Source organism: Coloeus monedula (assembly GCF_965178545.1).
Source record: "Coloeus monedula genome assembly, chromosome: 8".
Lineage (NCBI taxonomy): Eukaryota > Metazoa > Chordata > Aves > Passeriformes > Corvidae > Coloeus > Coloeus monedula.
This window is the reverse complement of record NC_138788.1, coordinates 824140-842920: the sequence shown is the minus strand read 5'-3', so window position 1 is coordinate 842920 and position 18781 is coordinate 824140. Positions and strand designations below refer to the sequence as shown.

Below are 18781 nucleotides of genomic sequence, written 5' to 3'. Positions count from 1 at the left end.
GTGAATCTATGCCAAGGTCAGGGTCCAGAGTCCCTAAATGCAAAAGGAATTTTAGAGAGGAGGTGTGATCCCTGGGATCCACGGAGGCCTAAAGTTCCCTTAGCAGAGAGAACACCACCAGAGCCTGAAAGCCACAGGGTCCATTTGGGAATGGTCAGGATGGTATCCATCGTGTTCTGGGAATGTGACAAGTTAGAAAAGGAACTGTGGAAATGGAGGAATTGGCAGGTAAGAGGGATTTCAGGATGCCAGGACGGGGACGGAGCACAGTGCTCTTGGGACTCTATTAATGGGGTACCCTAAGAAGGACCCACCTGCTCTTTGACTGCCAGAGGAGTCTTGGCAAAGACAGGGAGAAGCAGCTATAACTCTTGCTATCCCCAAGAAAGCAAAAGACACCTGGATTTGCCCAAACAATAATATTCTAGGAGAGAAAATCATGTCTGAGGGCCACTGTAGAGCACATCTGTGGCTCACAGACTCTGCAGAGCTCACAGACCCACCGACCCTCGAGAGAGGGAGATCTACTTTCATAAAGGTATAAAAGCAAGCAGCCACAACCTGCAGTTCAATTTGCAAGCTGCACAGATGCACCCACAAAACATGCACAGAGAGGATGGAAGATTGTAACTGGTTCAGCTGTGCTAACATTAAAACTTGCTGGGCAGCAAAAGTGGACAGGGCTTGAAGAACTGCCAAGGGGCTTGCTTAGATTCACTTCCCAGTTCGTTTATCAGTGTGTTCAGTGAATCCTCACCAGAACATTGTCTGCCTCAGAGTCACAGAACTCAGGGGGGGAGGGAGGAACCTCTGGAGGTCTCTAGCCCAACCTCCTGCTCAAAAGTGGGGCCAGCTTCAAGGGCAGATCGTTTGCCACGACTGCTGGAGCGCTCAGGAGTGCCAAGGGTTACAACCTAGTCTCCAGCAGAGAACTGTCTGTGGATGTGAGAGGCACGCATCTCCCACAGAAATGTTCTCCTCCTTTCAGGGGAACAGCAGGGAGTGTTTGTCTCACGTTGCTGCCCAAAACCTGGAGCCATAACAGATCCCGACAGAAACCGAGATGCGGTTGTTTCCTGACCCTCAGGAATTTTTGATCTCCCAGGGGAGATGTGTTTTGGTATTTGAACCCCATTCTGGTCTTGGGTAGCAGGAGGGGAGGGGAAAGGGCTTCTGCCACACCAAACAAACCCTGGCAGAAGGAAATGCTGCTGGGTCAGTGTGGAGGGCAGCAGAGAAGCTGGACACCTCTGGACAGGCTGGAGCTGCATCCCTGCTCCCCGGGAGGCATCACACACGGCAAAAGAGAAGTCAATGTGCAGGCCTCATAAAACCCTATCTAAAAGTTTAAAAAAGAGCAGTGATCAACTTTGCTACACCTAGAAAGCAAGAAGAGATGGAGGTTCACTTTCAAAATGCCACACTGCTGTTCGGAAGGACGGTTAGTGAGCTTCCCCAGCTATCCTCAGAAATTCCCATGGTCCCTAAGGTCCCATATTCTCCCTGGAATAAAATCTACTCTGTCTGACAAAGCACATTTGGGAGGAGTCAGGGAAAGAATAGCACTGACTTTTTTATATTCAGAAACCCAGCATTTCATTAGCCTTACCAACAGTTTCTGATTATTTTTCTGAAAGGCAGGCAGGGCTGGCAGGGGATTACGGCACAACTGGCTGCATAGCGAGGCAAAAACTTAAACACTTCTTTAACTCCTCCATCTTCCTAAAAATTCTTACTTCAGGAAGGAAAGGAATCTATATTTTAAAATTAAAGAGGATACTCGAGAATTACACGGATGCTAAAGCCCTGTAAGGCGGATCTTCCCTTTAAATTACATAACCCCGCAATCCTGGAGCGAAAGAAAGGAACCACTTCCACTTTTATGTGTCATCTATCTTTAGTCCTCCTGGAACGCAGGGAGATGCAAAGACTGCGGTATTCCAGAAATAATTTATACTGGAGAATTCCCACTGTCCCCCCGAGCCGGTATAAATATGGATGGAGTGTTCGAGGCAGCCAATCCCACAAAGTGTTTAATATTCATGCGCACCACACGGGGAATTCAGCACACGCTTCTCGTGGGCTCTTCCTTACGTAACGTCACCCCTGCAGGCAGGGATGGGATTCTACCAACAGCAGCTGGGATCCTCAGCTGGTGGAAAAAGCCTTCCCTCCTGGAGGCTCCTGATTACACACCAGGAATTGGTGGCATCAGAGGAGCTGCTTCATCACACCCACCCCCCTTTAACAGCAAGGCCGGTTTGTGTTCCACCGGGGAAATGTGAAACGCACGTGAGTGGGATGTCTCTGCTTTACTGAGTCAAAGCAGGGACTGCCACGTCTCAGACAAGTGACAAGGACAGTCTGGGCTTCCACAGAGAGGGCCACACTTTCCCTTTTGGTCTTTGAGGGGCGGACTACCTGCTTTAGGGAGGTGTTACATACACATATATGAGTCCCTCAGCAGAAAGCTCACAGCATCACAGAATCATCAAATGGGTTGAAGATCATCCAGTTCCAACCCCCCCCTGCAGGGGATCACCACCAGCTTTCCTCTGGCTCTCTATTGTTCAATGCTGCTTATTAAAAAGTGACTGTTTGAGGTGGCACTGAGGGTGAGAGAAGCCTCCATTAACTGTGGACGCATCAGGTGAAGAAACAACCGGAGAAAGGGACGGCTTTTGGGGAATGATGACTGTCCTGGAAGATCTCAGCAGTTCTGCTTTCTCCAAACATTTACTTTTTGGTTGTCACCACCCTCTTCTTCAGATGGATCCAAATGACCAAGGTTGAGGAACGGAAGAACGGGAAGATCGATGAGCGGAGTGGAGATAAAAGGGACAGCGAGGTGCTGCTGTGCCTCCCACTGAAATGTTCTGGAGGGCAGTCAGAAGCACGGAGAGAAAAAAAGCAGATGCAAAATACTTGCATATGTGCTGAAACAAGCATAAAGGAACTTTTTATTCATGTGTTTTGGTTGCAGGACTTCTCATGTAAATAAATTTCACCCTCAGCCTCCCTTGCCTGTGCTGTCTAAAGGCTGCCTCCTAGAAGAGACACACACAATTTGTTCTTGGAAAAATTTGCTCACACAAACAGAACTCTTCCCCAATTCAAAGGAAATTTCAGTGAGAAAGGTATGCGTCAACACCGATGTTCTGGTGCTTTCTATGCATTTGTTATCAATGTGCCCCAAATAATGTGCTTTGTACTTGGTTCAACTGCATCCAGAGACAGCAAAGCTGTTTGATAATACCACTGAAGTTCCGTATTTGTTGTTCTTGGTGCTGGGGCCTTGAAACCACATGTGCAAAGAGGTGGGGAAAGGGTGGGTGAATTTGGGAAAGGATGGGTGAACTTCTCCACGACACTGGTAAGGATAATATCAGTAGGTGCTATTAGCTACCAGGTACTTTTTGATGAACACAACAATGGCAACAGAATCTCAGATGCAAGAAAAACTCCAGCTGAACACTGTCAGCAACAAGGAGAGAATGCCAGAGAAAAAAGATCACTCATATTTGGCTTTCCTTACACTTGTTTTTTAACATATTCACCGTAAGTCCCTGCCGGAGAAAGCACATCAGGGTGGATACATCCTTATTTTGGCCAGTCCAGCCACTCTTCTGTTTTCTTTTCACTCTTTTCAGATCAACAGGCTAAATTCATAAGGAAAACAAGGAATTTGTGCTCGCACAGAGGGATGGAGAACCTCTCCTACAAGGAAAGGCTGAGCTGGCAGTGTTCACCCAGAGAAGGAATGGCTCTGGAGAGAGCTCAGAGCACCTTCTGGGCCTAAAGGGGCTACAGGAGAGCTGGAGAGGGACTGGGGACAAGGCATGGAGGGACAGGACACAGGGAATGGCTTCCCAGTGCCAGAGGGCAGGGATGGATGGGAGATTGGGAAGGAATTGCTCCCTGGGAGGGTGGGCAGGCCCTGGCACAGGGTGCCCAGAGCAGCTGGGGCTGCCCCTGGATCCCTGGCAGTGTCCAAGGCCAGGCTGGACAGGTGGAAGGTGTCCCTGCCCATGGCAGGGGGTGGAACTTTGGGTCTTTAAGGTCCCTTGCAAGCCAAACCACCCTGGATTCTGTGACTCTGACTGGTCTGCAAGTGTTTTTTCTTGAGCTAGTCCATGCCACCACACTGCCGCACATGAAACTCAGTTAATAAACACACGCTTCCTCAACTGGCATCTTCCAGAAAGGGAGGAGAAGGGTCTGTCTTGGGGGATATTCTCCAAACCTCAGCAAGCACGTGCAGCCATTTCAGGGCCTCTCCCTGAGCATAAAAGCACCCTGGCTAACTCTGGACCGGGCTGAGCAGCCCCAATTACCCAGCTCATTCCTCCTTCCAAGCCTGGTGGAAAGAGCAGGAGCTGCAGAGTAACGGGTGGCGGGAGACAAGCTGGCACGTGCATGGATCGGTGTTTAAACAAAGGAACCCCAGCTCTTTCTTGGAATAGCAACATTTTGATGTCTCCAATCCCCCGACACGGGCTTCATAACCACAGTAACACAAGCCACGTGCTGGGGGCTGATCCTCTGAGGGCTGGCCTGCTCTCACTGTGTGCTTCACTCCAGGCCAAACGTGACATGAAACGCCATCCGCTGCGGCTTGGAGCTAAATACTCGCTCTGTTCAGAATAGCAACACTCAATTAAACAGCATTTCTCATGATCTACACCCTCCATTGTGGCTGTGTGTAAGGGGAATAATGGGAGCACTGACCTATATTGCGCTTCTTGTTATCGATGGAGATGAAGCGTATGCAGGGATTATCGGTGATGTACTGAGCAGCCCAGGGGACAGCAATCCCTGTCCCCGCCTCATAAAACAGTCCCAGGGCGTAGCGGGATGAGTAGCTCACAGATTCCAGTTGCTGCTTTTGGCTTTCATTAATTACTGTGAAAATATTTAAAAAAAAAAAAAAAAAAAAAAAAAAAAGGAAAAGAAAAGAAAATCAGACAATCCCTCTCCTCTCAGAACATCAAATATGGGAATGCTGCAGTTAAGCTGATTAATCCTTCCTGAAAATGACCAGACTGCTAAAACTAAGAATTTAATATTAAGCTTAGTGCTTTGTAGTATTTTTTTTCTGGGACACCTCTTCATGAAGTTTTAATGGTGCGTTATGCAGAATGTGTCCCTCACACACAACCCTCCCCCAGCTGCTCCCAACCCTTCCCTAGTTGCCTCTGACTCGAAACTTTGATGACTTCAGTGACTTTTTTTTTTCAAATCTTTTCTCAGAGGGCGAATAAATAGCGATAAAATGCTTGGGTTGCCTCAAGGACATCAAGTAAATGGTTGTATGGCTCGACAAACACCAAAATGACTTCACATATCAACAAAATGAACTCAGAGACTCTTGAACCTCTGGGGAAAAGAGCCCTGTGACTTCTGTGCTGCAATTCAAATGAATGAAGAAAACTCTGCACTTCAGCACACAAAAGGTTCGTAGCGAAGTTCAGCTCCTTCAGCTGAAGGTATTTTAAAGCAGTTTAGAAAATTTCAGAGCAAGTATGAATCCTAATTCCTCCCTATGATTAACTCTTCTATCTTCTAATTACAGTAAGATCTGCTTTTTGCTGCGATTTCATAATCTTCACAGAAAGCTGCACAAAGCAGCATTAGCCCCACCGCGTGCATTCAAATACTATTTAATTTCATACCACAGAGAAATCCAACAGCTTGGCTAATTGTGGAGTTCAGTTCCACATCCCTCTTCCCATGACTGAAAGGATGTCCAAGGCCTCTGTGAGCCAGAGCAGGACACGCAGAGACAGCAGCTCAGCTGATGCTGCGTGAAGAAAGGAACAGCTCATCCCACAGTGGGTTGGGCTGAAGGGAGCACGGTGCCCCAGCAAGGCCATCCCAAAGCTCACGGCACAGGATTGTGTCCTGACAGCTCTCCCAGCTGAGGCTCCTGGCTGCTCTCCCCCACCAGCCTGACCTAATGCCCAGCACACCAGTCGGATTCCACCCCAAATCCCATCAGAAACCAACCCTGAAATGTCCCCAAGATAAAAAAGAAACCTGAAAAAATGTGGGGAGTTTTTTTCCATATCTTCCCCACAAATATGCTGGGGAACAGAGAAATGGGGAGAGCAGAAAGAAACAGTGACCAAGCCACAACACCTGGGGAGGGGGAAGGAGGAGAAACACGGCATCTGGCAGTAGGTGGTGGTGGAGCTGCTGGAGGGAGGAAGCAGGACTGGCTGAGCAAGAGGGGCTTTGAAGAAGCTTCCTTTCCCTCTCCAGTTCTCCCCCCAAGAAGGTGCTGAGGGGTCCAGCTGCCTCTCACCTCACCCCTGCACTCAGATCTTTCCAAGAAGGATCTACTCCAAGGCCACCCAGGGCTCCTGCGTGCCGGGGGCTCCATGCCAAAGGCCCAGAGCAGCCTGGCATGCCCCAGGCAGGGCACTGGCTTTCATCCCGGTTTTCCGTGCTGTTCAAAGGCTGACCCAGGCACTGGCAGGACCCCCCCAGCTCACCCCCACCCTCTTCCATCCCTGCCCCCTTCCACAGCTTCCCTCCAGCTTTTGCAGCCCTCAGGACGGGGGGGATTTCATAGTGTGGCTTGGAGGGGAAGGAGGGGGATTAAGCAGGGCCGTGGGGCGGGCTGGAGGGCTGCCCTGCAGGAAAGGATGCCAGCAGGAGCACATCCCGCCCTGCTGGAAATGTTCCCTGGCCTAAGTTCCCGCTCAAGGCCTGAGCTTAACGCGGTGCCAGCATCCGGGAACCATCCCGGGGCTCTTTTCCAAGCGGGAACAGCGGCGTGAGCCATTTCCCTGGGGCTCGTCCCAGTTCCTCCTGGCAGAGCACGGGAGCCCAGACAGGGAAGAGAGCTGCTGCTGAACACATCAAGCACAGCAGAGGGGACAGACCTCAACCACAAACCCCCTCCTGGCCCCTCTCAGGAAGGGGCTGTGCCCAGCTGGGCACATCCATCACCACCGGGCCCCTTTCTCACAGCCACCACAAACAATCACAAAGTATTGCACATTCTTGCTGTGCTTCAGAAGGGTACAGAAGTCCTATAAACAAGCAAATAGGAAGCTGTAGCATCCCATCTAAAACACTATTCTCTGTCCAGGTTACTCTGGCTACTCATTCTCCCCTGGGGAAAGGAAAATAAATGAGACCTCCTCTAGCCTGTGGAGCAAATTCCTTGTGATGGAGCTGAGCTTCCCTGCTCCTCAGGGTGGGAATTTGCTTCAGGTTTACTACAGGGAGCCCTTGAGCATGTCTGACCTTCACAACACTCAGTGCTGCCAAAGCTGAGGTGGCCAGTTGGCTCTGAAGTACCTCGTTTGAGATTTCACATGTCATTATGGAGCTGTCTCCACAAGCTGTACAGCTTCAGAAGGTGTTAGGGGTCATGGGATGGATGCTGGACAGCAGGGAGGGGATCGAGGATAAGCTGTGATTTTGTCAGGTGTAAATACACACCCACACGTGGAGCTAGGCCAGGGAGTGATGAGGGAGGTACAGGAAGGAAGGGCACAAGCCGAGCTGAGCAGCCCAGGAGAGGGGAGAAGAGGGGAGGCAGGCAGCTCCAGGGCTGTGACTGCCCCGGCCAAAGGGCTGTAAACAGCCAGGGCAGCTCGTTCACAGCAGCCAGGGAAGGAACAGCTTCGGGAAGAAGTGACTTTTCCAAGCCTGGAGGAGATGGGATAACAGCCAGGCTGAGGACAGCCTGCAGGTGTTTTGGGGACAGTGACAGGCTGCTCACCTGGAGAGATGTGAACCCCAGACACACTGAGGAGCTCACACAGTCACAGAACCACTGAGGCTGGAAAAACCCTCCCAGCCCATGGAGTCCAAGCTGTGCCCGATCCCCACCTTGTCCCCAGCCCAGAGCACTGAGTGCCACCTCCAGCCCTTCCTTGGACACCTCCAGGCATGGGCACTCCAAAGCTCCCTGGGCAGCCCCTGCCAAGGCCTGAGCACCCTTTCTGTGAAAAAAGGTTCCTCCAGACTCAGCCCTGCCCTGTCCCAGGTAAACCAGAGCTAGGAGGGAACTGGCTGGGTAGAAACAGGAGGGCTCATGGCCAGGCTCAGGCTCTGGGCAGCTGCACCAGGTCCTTGGGGCTGTGTCAGGGCATCTCTGGGCATGGGGATCCCCCACCACACAGGGCCCCATCGCAGGGCTGCTTCCCTGGGGCTGGCTGGGGTTTTCTGTGCCCCAGCTGAGCCTCTGGTCTCTTTCTGATCACACCATAAACCAGAACCGACTAAAACCCATCATCCCAAACAGTCATCTTTATACCACAAAATTTAAAAGTGTGTTAGTTCAGTTACTGACGTGTGTTTGCTAACTAATTTCCTTCACTACTGCTTAGGTTCTTAAAAAAATAATGTCTCTAGTTCACTGGGTTCTAAGCAGCTGCACATTTACCAAACCAAGGAAGTTTTTATAGCTTGAGAAGACAGGCAAGACAGTGACGTCAAATTTGAAATCCAGCAAAAAAAAAGCTGAGCTATATGCAAAAACAAAGCTAAGAGTTGTAAGATTGAGGTTTTTCCCCTGCTCCATCCATTATGCATTTCAGCAAGGCCAACAAGTTGATCTAAGGACATGGAGAGAACCTTCATTTTGAATTTCCATACTTTTATTGGTTTAAATGAAAACCAGACTGTTGTTTTAACGCTGGGTATGAAACCACAAAATAACTATTAATTTTTCCCCTTCCAACAAAAACGGTTAAGATGATTTTAATAACATTTTGGAAAAAAACCACACCGACCCTAGCTTTCAGAACACAGGATTGCCCAGCATACAACCATAGTGATATTTTTAAAGCAATGCATGAAGACATGAAAATCTTGTATTTTCCACTGCAAGACTCAGCTACAGCTGCACTGCGATTGCCACTGAAGTGAGTGTCCTCTGGAGATTTCATCACATCAAAGCAAAGGGCCATGTATACTTTATTTGCTGTTTCTCCAGACACTGACAGCAGAGTGGATTACTTATCTGTAGCACTCAATAAATACAGCCAGGGCCTTTTATCTGCCGTTCCAGGGCTTTAATGTCACCTCACTGCCTCACTCGTGCTGTGGGAAGGAGCGGACCCAGAGATCCCATTAGGGCCAGCAGGACAGAGGAGAGCCAAGGCTGGAGCTGGCAGGCTGGGAGCACGGGCACCTTGCCATCCAGGCATCCAGGAGGGAGCCCAGCCTCCCACCACAGAGCCAGGGAGGCAAAAATAAACCCAGCTGCTCCAACGGCCAAGAACCGACTGGGGCCTTCAAGGCTTAATCCTGGACTTTTACTCTTTTGCCAGAAAGTGCAGGAGGAGATTGCAATGTCATGGAATCACAGACTGGTTTGGGTTGGAAGGGACCTTAAAAATCATCTCTTTCCACCCCCTTCCATGGGCAGGGACACCTCCTACTGTCCCAGGCTGCTCCAAGCCCCAATGTCCAACCTGGCCTTGGACACTGCCAGGGATCCAGGGGCAGCCCCAGCTGCTCTGGGCACCCTGTGCCAGGGCCTGCCCACCCTGCCAGGGAACAATTCCTTCCCAATATCCCATCCATCGCTGCCCTCTGGCAGTTTGAAGACACCTTTCTCTGCAGAGAGGCACTGCAGGACTGTACACCTGGATCCTTCACCACCAGCTTGTGGCAGTTCTCAGAGGCTCCAGCAAGGGCTGGGCTCCCAACTGCGCTTTTGGGCAAGCAGAGATGGGCAAGAGACACGATGGACAGTGCAGGGCTCAGGCTGCTGGGGGCAGGGAGAAACCATGTCAGGACTGCAGGGAAAAACAGATGCTGCGATGTGAGATGTATTTAAAACAACGCTTGTTTTGGAAAGTTTCACTATTGCTAATTCAGTACTGCTGAAAGCTTGCAGAGACTCATCTCCCCTTGAGGCCACCACATGACATCAGAGTGCAGCCAGGCCACCTGTACCCAGCTCTTGCATGACCACAAGGGTGTGTGGGCAAACTTGGGCAAAGAAACTGAGATCCTGGTTTGAAAGACTGCCAGGGGTGAGAGGGAAAACCCTTTGTTTCACCAGCCAGTCTTGCCGAGTGGCACAGGGGTTTTGCATCCCAATGATCAGCAGCTCCAGGAAAAGGTAACAAACAGCCAGAACTACCCTGTGCTTTAGTGCACAGCAGCTACTGCCTAATATGTTCCAAACCACTTACTGAGGTATTGCCAAGGTGACTGTAAATCTAGAGATAAACAGATGCGACCAGCCACCGAAGCAGCAAGGAAAAAAAACCCTTTAGCAGTACTTTTAAGGAATGAAAGTGCAGTTAAAACTGCAAAATAAGAGCATGCTGGACTTTTTATTTCAGGAGAAGATTGCTCTTTTTAGTCTTAACCTCTGCTACTGTAAACTTCTTATTCTTCTAATAACCCATCAGCTTCAGCTTTGGTGGGAATACCATTAGAGCCTGGCCTGAACTTTGTGACTTTGTCACTGCCCAGCCACCCTGCAGCTTTCAGGACCTGAAGCCCTCCACTTTCTTCATTTTTTCCCATACTTTATCTCAGTGAGCACCCGCCTCTCTCACAGCTATGCTCTCAGTAACCCCACCACTGATCCTGTGCCCCAAAAGGCTTTGTGATTTCCTTGGACTGCTCTGCTTAAGACTTTACTTGCAGCAAATCCCCAGGCATCCCTCAGACACCGCTGGTGATGGGGCATCTGCGAGTGCCCAGTGACCACTGCTACTCTAAAAGCTAAGAAGGAAACTGTGGTTCAACGGCTACAAAGATATTTTTAGCTGAGGTATCAAGTTAAGGCATCTCAAGAGATTCACCCATCAGAATGGGCAGCTCAGACAGTACCTGCAGGGGCCGTTTACGATCACAGCTGCCGCAGCTCTGCTCGGGAGGTGGCTTACTCAGGTTGGCACATCATCCCGACCTTCACACAACAAAGCCTCCTCGGATGGCCACCTCTCCTTCCTCAGCAGGCTGGCAGGGGCCTCTCCCACTGCTCTCCAGAGCCAGGAGCTGCTGCCCTGAGCTCTCCAGCTGCGTGGGGACAAAGCACAGGCCTTGCAGGCCACCCCCTCAGCAGAGTGACCATGCCACTGGCCCTCTGCCACCGCGCTGGACCGCTTCAAGATGCAGCCTGTTCCTGCTGCTGCTCTGCGTAGGAGGGAGCAGAGGTTATGAGAAAGGCTTCGGTTTTCAGTCCAGCTTCCTTATCAAACAGCTCAGAAAGTTGGTTTTTTTTAAAAGGCAGCATAACAGTTAAAGACAGCCATGGCTGTGTTTGCACTGAAAGGGTCACTAAACACAGGTATCTGTTGTGATATTCTCCCCACTGCTGGGATAATCCATCGCTCACCTCTGTGTCTGTGTGCAACAATAAGGACTTGAATAATTACTTCAAATCACTGCAGCCCTGGCTCACTTGGCACAAAGCTTCCTTATCTGAAGTCTGTGGCACGTGAAGGAAAGGCATATTCAGAAATGTAGATGATGAAGTGGAAAAGAGATGCTGGGGGAAAAAAAGGCAGCACGAGTTTTTTATGTTATGATTTTGAGAGCTAAGCCTGGATAACTGTCCACCAGCTGCTCTTGACGAGATTATTAGGAATTCACAGAATCACAGGAGAGTTTGGGTTGAAGAGACCTCTGGAGATCATCCAGTCCAACCCCCAGCCAAGACAGGGTCACCTGGAGCAGGTGACACAGGAGCACTTCCAGGTGGGCTTGGAATGTCTCCAGAGAGGGAGACTCCACACCGTCCCTGGGCAGCTGTGCCAGGGCTCTGCCACCCGCCAGGGAAAGAAGTTCTTCCTCATGTTGAGGTGGAACTTGTGTTTAAGTTTATGGCCACTGCTCCTTGTCCTCAGTATTTCACTCAGTGTTACACTAAAACCTGGTATTTTCACAAGAAACATTTACACCCATCTCCTGCAGCACTGCACATGTTCAAGTGAACCTTTGAACCAACAGAGAAATGGAACTACAGCTTTTCTAGAGCAGGGGGCAAAGCTGGCACAGGGGCTGAGAGCCACCCACTCTTGTCTCCTGGAGGAAGGACAAAGAGGAGGAGGGATGAGGAACCAGGGGAGATGCTCCATGGGATCTCTGCCAAACACTTATACACTTGACTCATACTTTTTACCAAAAAAAACCCCCTCTCATCCAAAGCGATAATATTTTCTGTTACTTTTAATAGTCAATTCAATTCTTTAAATTTGGCAAACCTCTGTCCTCCATCCCCAATGCCACAGTTTATTTTTACCCTGCATTACACACAGCCAAGGAGCTCCACACTGCTCTCTTCAGCCAGCGTGCTCACTCTCAGGTGGGTTTAATGCAGGTGCTGCCATTAGATTCACATTTTCTTCTATTTCTACTAATGAAGAAAATAACTTTACAGCCTGGTTGTTTGGAGGACTGGGTTGTGAGGGCAGAAGCTGTCTCTCAAGCCGAAAAAGAAAGACTCAAAAAGAATCTGGCACTGCAATGCCCACAGAGCACAGCACGGAAATGCCACTCCCCGCGGGTTACTGCATCCATGGTTTTGATCCAGAGTCAATGGCACTCGAAAATATGAACCTCTGCTAAGCTTCCACCCCGGGAAGAACAGGATATGACATTTACACGCAAGTAAAACTACAGGAGAAGACAATAAGTGAGTGTTTTTCACCATCCAAAGCCTCCCTGTGGTTACAGCACAACCTGCCTGGGGAAAGGAAGCCAGTCCTGCCGTGGTTCAAAGTGCCCACATTTCAGCTGGGAAATTTCTTCCAGTTCTGTCTGGCTGTGGAGCCACCAGCACAGAGTAACTCCTTCCAGCAAGGAGTTAAGATCCCCAGAACTTTCCAGGAGATTTTGGACATGCCTGAAATCAGATCCACTTAGAAAGAACCCCAAGAAATGAGTCAGTAAAGGCCAAATTAGAAATAAAATGCACATGTCCTCTCCAGCTCCTGCTCTGCAAGCATTTAGAGGGAGATGCAGATTATACACATGGCAGGCCATCCTGTCACTCTGATTAGCAGGACTGCAAATCCAGTTTCCATACTGAAACCCATTTTTAGTGTGTTATTCTCACAGAGCCCACTAGTTCCTATGGCTGGCACTGATGTGGACAGAAACTGAAGATATCTTGGAGAAAATGTGATTTATTCAGGGATCTCTGCATAGATTTAAGACCTTACCTTTGAGGTAAGAGGCTTGGAAAAGTTTGGCTATAAAAAAATAAAGCTCATTGTCACATCTCCCCCGGATTAATTTGCAGATTAATTTGCAAAAGTTACTCTGTAACTTGATGTAGGAAGGAAGCTCTTCTAAGTCCTCTGTAATGACACGGCACAGCAGGAAGATGAAGCTGGATTAATTTGCAAATTAAGCTTCCTTCCTACATCAAGTTATGAAGTACTACACGCAGTTCTGGTACTCTCTGGTGCCAAAATGTAAAAGCTCATTACTTACATAATCACCATCATAAAACATTTAGCAAATAACTTATTCACCTACTGTACACAGCATTGAGCTGAATAATAAAGCCAAGAGGATTTATTTCCTTTAAATATTACACCAGTTGCTGAAATAGCATTAAAAGCTTTTCAAGGCAGCGAAGCAAGAGGTTGGATTGTTGCTCCGTGCTGTGACTCAGGCAGAAGAAACACATAAATAAATTGAATTAGATCTGCCTGGTGCCTGTGGCTTCTGGGCTGCAGCTCCTCGTGGAAGACCCTAACGACCTGTAGGGCTGGGACACAGCAACTGGGAGTGTCCCACAGGGTCCCAGTAAAGACAGACTCCTGGAAACACTTCCCTGTTTCCCAGCTCAGGTCAGCCCCTTTGAAGCAGGCAGTGCAATGCAGATTTACAATATCGGACACCAAAGCTATTTCCATTTAAATAAGTACTGGAGGAAAATGCTTTCAGGCATTAATTATTGAGGAAGGATTCAGCTGGCCTCTGGAAATTTCCACTTAAGACAAGATATTAACATATTTTATTCTCTTTTTAAAGTGCATCTGGTTCATTACCAGGAGCATGCAGAAGGAAGGAATACAGGGTAGAGCTGTGCACATCAAAAAGTCACAGGAACAGCATTCAACTTTGAAAAGAACCCCCCTGGGGTGACTTTTAGGGGATTTTGTTTTGCCCCCCCATTCAGGCCAGACTAATAGTATTACCTCTATTTGGACCTCTGCTTTTTAAAACATTTTCTGAGTCACTCCAAAGAGCCTCACTGAGCTTTCCAGTGCCTGTGCACTCCTAACACAACGCAGCCATCCCTTCCAGGCTGAGGAATCCCAGGCCACTGAGTCAGCCCTTGCCGAGAAGTCACTCCATGCCCCTGGCCGTGCACTCTGTGGGCACCTCTGGAGCCTCTGGCACACTGCACTCACAGCTGCATGGCACCTCTGGAGCCTCTGGCACACTGCACTCACAGCTGCATGGCACCTCTGGAGCCTCTGGCACGCTGCACCCACAGCTGCATGGCACCTCTGGAGCCAACACTGCACCCACAGCTGCATGGGACCTCTGGAGCCTCTGGCACACCGTACCCACAGCTGCATGGCACCTCTGGAGCCTCTGGAACGCTGCACCCACAGCTGCATGGCACCTCTGGAGCCTCTGGCACACTGCACTCACAGCTGCACGGCACCTCTAGAGCCTCTGGCACACTGCACCCACAGCTGCATGGCACCTCTGGAGCCTCTGGCACACTGCACCCACAGCTGCATGGCACCTCTGGAGCCAACGCTGCACCCACAGCTGCATGGCACCTCTGGAGCCTCTGGAACACTGCACCCACAGCTGCATGGCACCTCTGGAGCCAACACTGCACCCACAGCTGCATGGCACCTCTGGAGCCTCTGGCACACTGCACTCACAGCTGCACGGCACCTCTAGAGCCTCTGGCACACTGCACCCACAGCTGCATGGCACCTCTGGAGCCTCTGGCACACTGCACCCACAGCTGCATGGCACCTCTGGAGCCAACGCTGCACCCACAGCTGCATGGCACCTCTGGAGCCTCTGGCACACTGCACCCACAGCTGCATGGCACCTCTGGAGCCAACACTGCACCCACAGCTGCATGGGACCTCTGGAGCCTCTGGCACACCGTACCCACAGCTGCATGGCACCTCTGGAGCCAACACTGCACCCACAGCTGCATGGGACCTCTGGAGCCTCTGGCACACCGTACCCACAGCTGCATGGCACCTCTGGAGCCTCTGGAACGCTGCACCCACAGCTGCATGGCACCTCTGGAGCCTCTGGCACACTGCACTCACAGCTGCACGGCACCTCTAGAGCCTCTGGCACACTGCACCCACAGCTGCATGGCACCTCTGGAGCCTCTGGCACACTGCACCCACAGCTGCATGGCACCTCTGGAGCCAACGCTGCACCCACAGCTGCATGGCACCTCTGGAGCCTCTGGCACGCTGCATGCACTGCAGGCACACCAGGGTGGCCCCAGCACCCCCAGGGGTTGCACCAACAGCAGGAACCCCAGAGGAGCCCCAGAGGCCACTTCTGCCCCACCTCCTTTCCCTCCACGCTGCCCTGCACCCCGGTCACCTTCCCAGGCACAGGTTTTCTAGTGTTCAAACCAAACCATGATGTGCTTCCCAGAGCTGAAGTGGAAGGCACAGCCAGCAGTGGTTTGCTGCCACCCCCCCTCCCTGACAGTCCAGCTATGGTTCCCATATGGTTTTTACTGGTAAGGAAAGACTGTTAAATACTGAAGGGTCTGTCTGCTGCTTCACTTACTTAAGAAAAATGGTTGCTGGGGAACTAAGTGACCTTAGACATCTGTAGGGAATTTCTGGATGTCTATTCTACTGCTAATTCTCAGTGCTAAGCTTTGTTTTCTCAATTCATCATAAACAGCCTCCCTTTTTCAGTATTATTAATGACTGTGAGTTTCTATCTGTCACACAATTTAGCTTAAACACTTCCAGGCTGCTTCTCTTCGTTTCAGGGGTTTGGCCTGAAGTTGCCTCTGTCTTTTACCATCCTCAGATGGGTCCTCTACCAGCTCTGCTCATTTCCACTCTATCCTGATGAGGGCTTGGAGCACCCTGGGATAGTGGAAGGTGTCCCTGCCCGTGGCAGGGGGATGGAATGGGATGAGTTTCAAGGTCCCTCCCAACTCCTTAATGTTCTATGATTCTGTGACAATCCTGAAGCCCCTCAGGAGAGCAGAGTTGCAGCAAGAAGCTGTTTTTCCCCATCTGATAAAGTTCTGTCCCCTCCCTTGGATGGGTGAGCTGAACACTCAAGAAGTATCAAATCCTACTGCTCATGTCACCACCTGCTGTGGAATGTGACCCCTGAGTAAAAGGCAAAAGGACCAGGATGAGAAAGGGAGGAAAGGCACTGGCACAGAGACGTGCCAGCGGTGCTAGAAAATTCATGACAAATCACACACAAACAGTTGCAAAAAAAAAAAAAAAAAGGACTAAATTATATGTGGAGGAAGTCTGTGATTTTCTACTGTTGGGAGAAATCCTCTCATCACGAGCTTAAACACTGAATCCATTTAAATGTAATTTAAACTCCCAATGAGGCTTTCAAGCCGGTGCTTCCAAAGGCATACAAATGATTTCAGAGGGGAAGCTCTCACCTCACTAAGACAATGCCAAGAGAACTGTGCTTGGTTTGGCAATACCTGTAAGACAAGCAGGAGGGAGCTGCAGAAGGTTTGAAGGGAAGAGAGTAGGGTATGAGGCAGAGAGGTGCTCAGAGAGGTGACGCAAGGCACAGACACTCATTTCCCTCCGAAGCGCCAGAGAAAACAAGTACTTGCTGAATACAGCCCGCCACAACTGCGCCTGTGCAAACACAGAACTCCACCACCTGGCACTAGAAGCTTTCTGATTGTCATCGTTTGCCTCCTCATGTCCAATAGCTCCCTGTGTCAGCCTTTAATTCACCCCAAACACTTTTTAAAAGCAGCCAGTAAATGTGCCTGTCTGCCTTACCAGTACTTATGGGGAAGGAAATAAAGCCATAAAACTTCATTCTTTCAAGAGGAAAATACAACTTTTCTGAAGAGAAAAGTTATTATGAAACCTAGTATCTAATCAGAAAGTTTATTTTTAGAAGGTTTCTGCACTGTAGTAATTAGTTCAGGAGAATTTGGGACACGCAGTTTCAGGAATCCTCATCCTGAGATAAAGCTGCGTAACACTGGAGCATCACAGGGCTGGGGATCTTTGTAATCACGTCACAAACATCTACAGATCCAAATCTGGATGGATTTTAAAGTTTAACATCCATAATATCATGCACAGGATGGTAATAAAAAAAATCAAATCCATTTTCTGTCATCTGAAAATCACCTAAGCACTCTTATAAAGCAAATCCTCTTGCTGGGGAAGAAGAATCTACTGGACAATAGAAAATGCCAGGACTTGACAACTGCCAGCCTAGACAGACGTTTCCTGCAGGAAGAAATTCTCATCCATCAGATTTTTTACAATTTACGTGACTCTCATCTTGTCTAAAAACAGCCCTGTTAAACCATTCCTTTTTTTGAACTCACACCAATTCTTCACTAATTTAATATCAACCACCAGAACTGTGAAAAACACAACAAACCTCCTCACATAAATAAAGAGACCCAGGATATAAAACGCCACTTAGGATTACACATGCCACAGTGACACTACCCATAGACAGAGCACACACAAGATTCAGGGCTTTTGTTTTATTATGGGTGGTTTTTAATCATACAGATCATGGCTACGTTTCTTTCTGCGTTTTATTTCACTTTTTTGTTGTTGTTTTTTCCCTGCAGCTGAATTAGTTCTGGACTTTCTGGGCCTTTCCTCCCAGAAGTTCTAATAAAGCAAGGACTGAAAAGCTGAAACAAACAGTTTTATCCTTTTACTATTTTTAGAAGCCCATTTGAATTCTTATGTGCATATTTCAGTAACTAAAAGGGCAAGGGAGAGGGGAAAACATAATTTCTGATGTGTTCCAGCACGGCAAACAGAAGAATCTGAAGTGGATACAAAGGGATAGGCAGGAGAGAAAAGGGAAGGAACTGGATAAAGGAGCAGGGAGATAAGCACAAGGGCAGATGGGAATCAAGGCAGTAGGTACAGAGGGAAAATAACATTAAAAACAAGGCCCTAGGACAGGAGGAAAAGACAGTGGAAAATACAGCAGAGTTAACAGATTTACAAACAAAAAAAAAGTTTGGGGAAAACCAGTTTTCAAAAAGCAAGTGAAAGATGGATCAAGAGAAACCTGAAGTAAACGAGGAAAGCACAGAACTGAGGTTTCCAGAGAGAGGCAGACTAGAAGGAAGGCTCACAACTGAGATTAACAGACACTTCTGTGCGTTCCCATGCCAGATGTTGTGTCTCCCTAAATTTAGAAGGAACAATGGGATGAATCCTTTTACTGAATTGGCAGGGTATTTTCTTTTCGATTACGCGGTTTAAGAATTAACATTGCCTTGGCCGCTGCTGAATGTCTGAAAGTCTCTTTAAAGATTTCCACTGCAACTGCTGAAAAGAATCATCCAGAGAGCTGCTGTTCTCCTCCCAGATATGCTGTGTTTTATTTACTCTTCTGAACTGCAGAACCATGACAGATCTCTCCACCAAAAGTACCTTAAAAAGTTATTATATTCTGTAACTGAATGCTCTGCACCACCACCAGTCCCAAGCGAGTTCTGAGTTCATTCTACCTTTTCAGAAAAAGGCTGAGGCAATAAACAACCCAACCTGAAAAATGATTCAGGCCCACCAGGAGATGAGAGATGCTAAAATACACTAAAAACACAGCAAATGCAGAAATTTTCAAGGCCAGC

General features: G+C 49.1%; 1 protein-coding gene across 1 annotated transcript in view; it reads right to left on the bottom strand.

The window, feature by feature from the left end:
- The window catches only part of RNLS (renalase, FAD dependent amine oxidase), a gene marked incomplete at both ends in the record, with an annotated part of 53273 nt that overhangs the window by 6018 nt on the left and 28474 nt on the right, over positions 1 to 18781 (bottom strand). The window contains one exon of the mRNA XM_082286338.1: positions 4729 to 4902. Within this exon, the coding sequence (XP_082142464.1) occupies positions 4729 to 4902 (174 nt within the window). The remainder of the gene's footprint in view (positions 1 to 4728; positions 4903 to 18781) is intronic.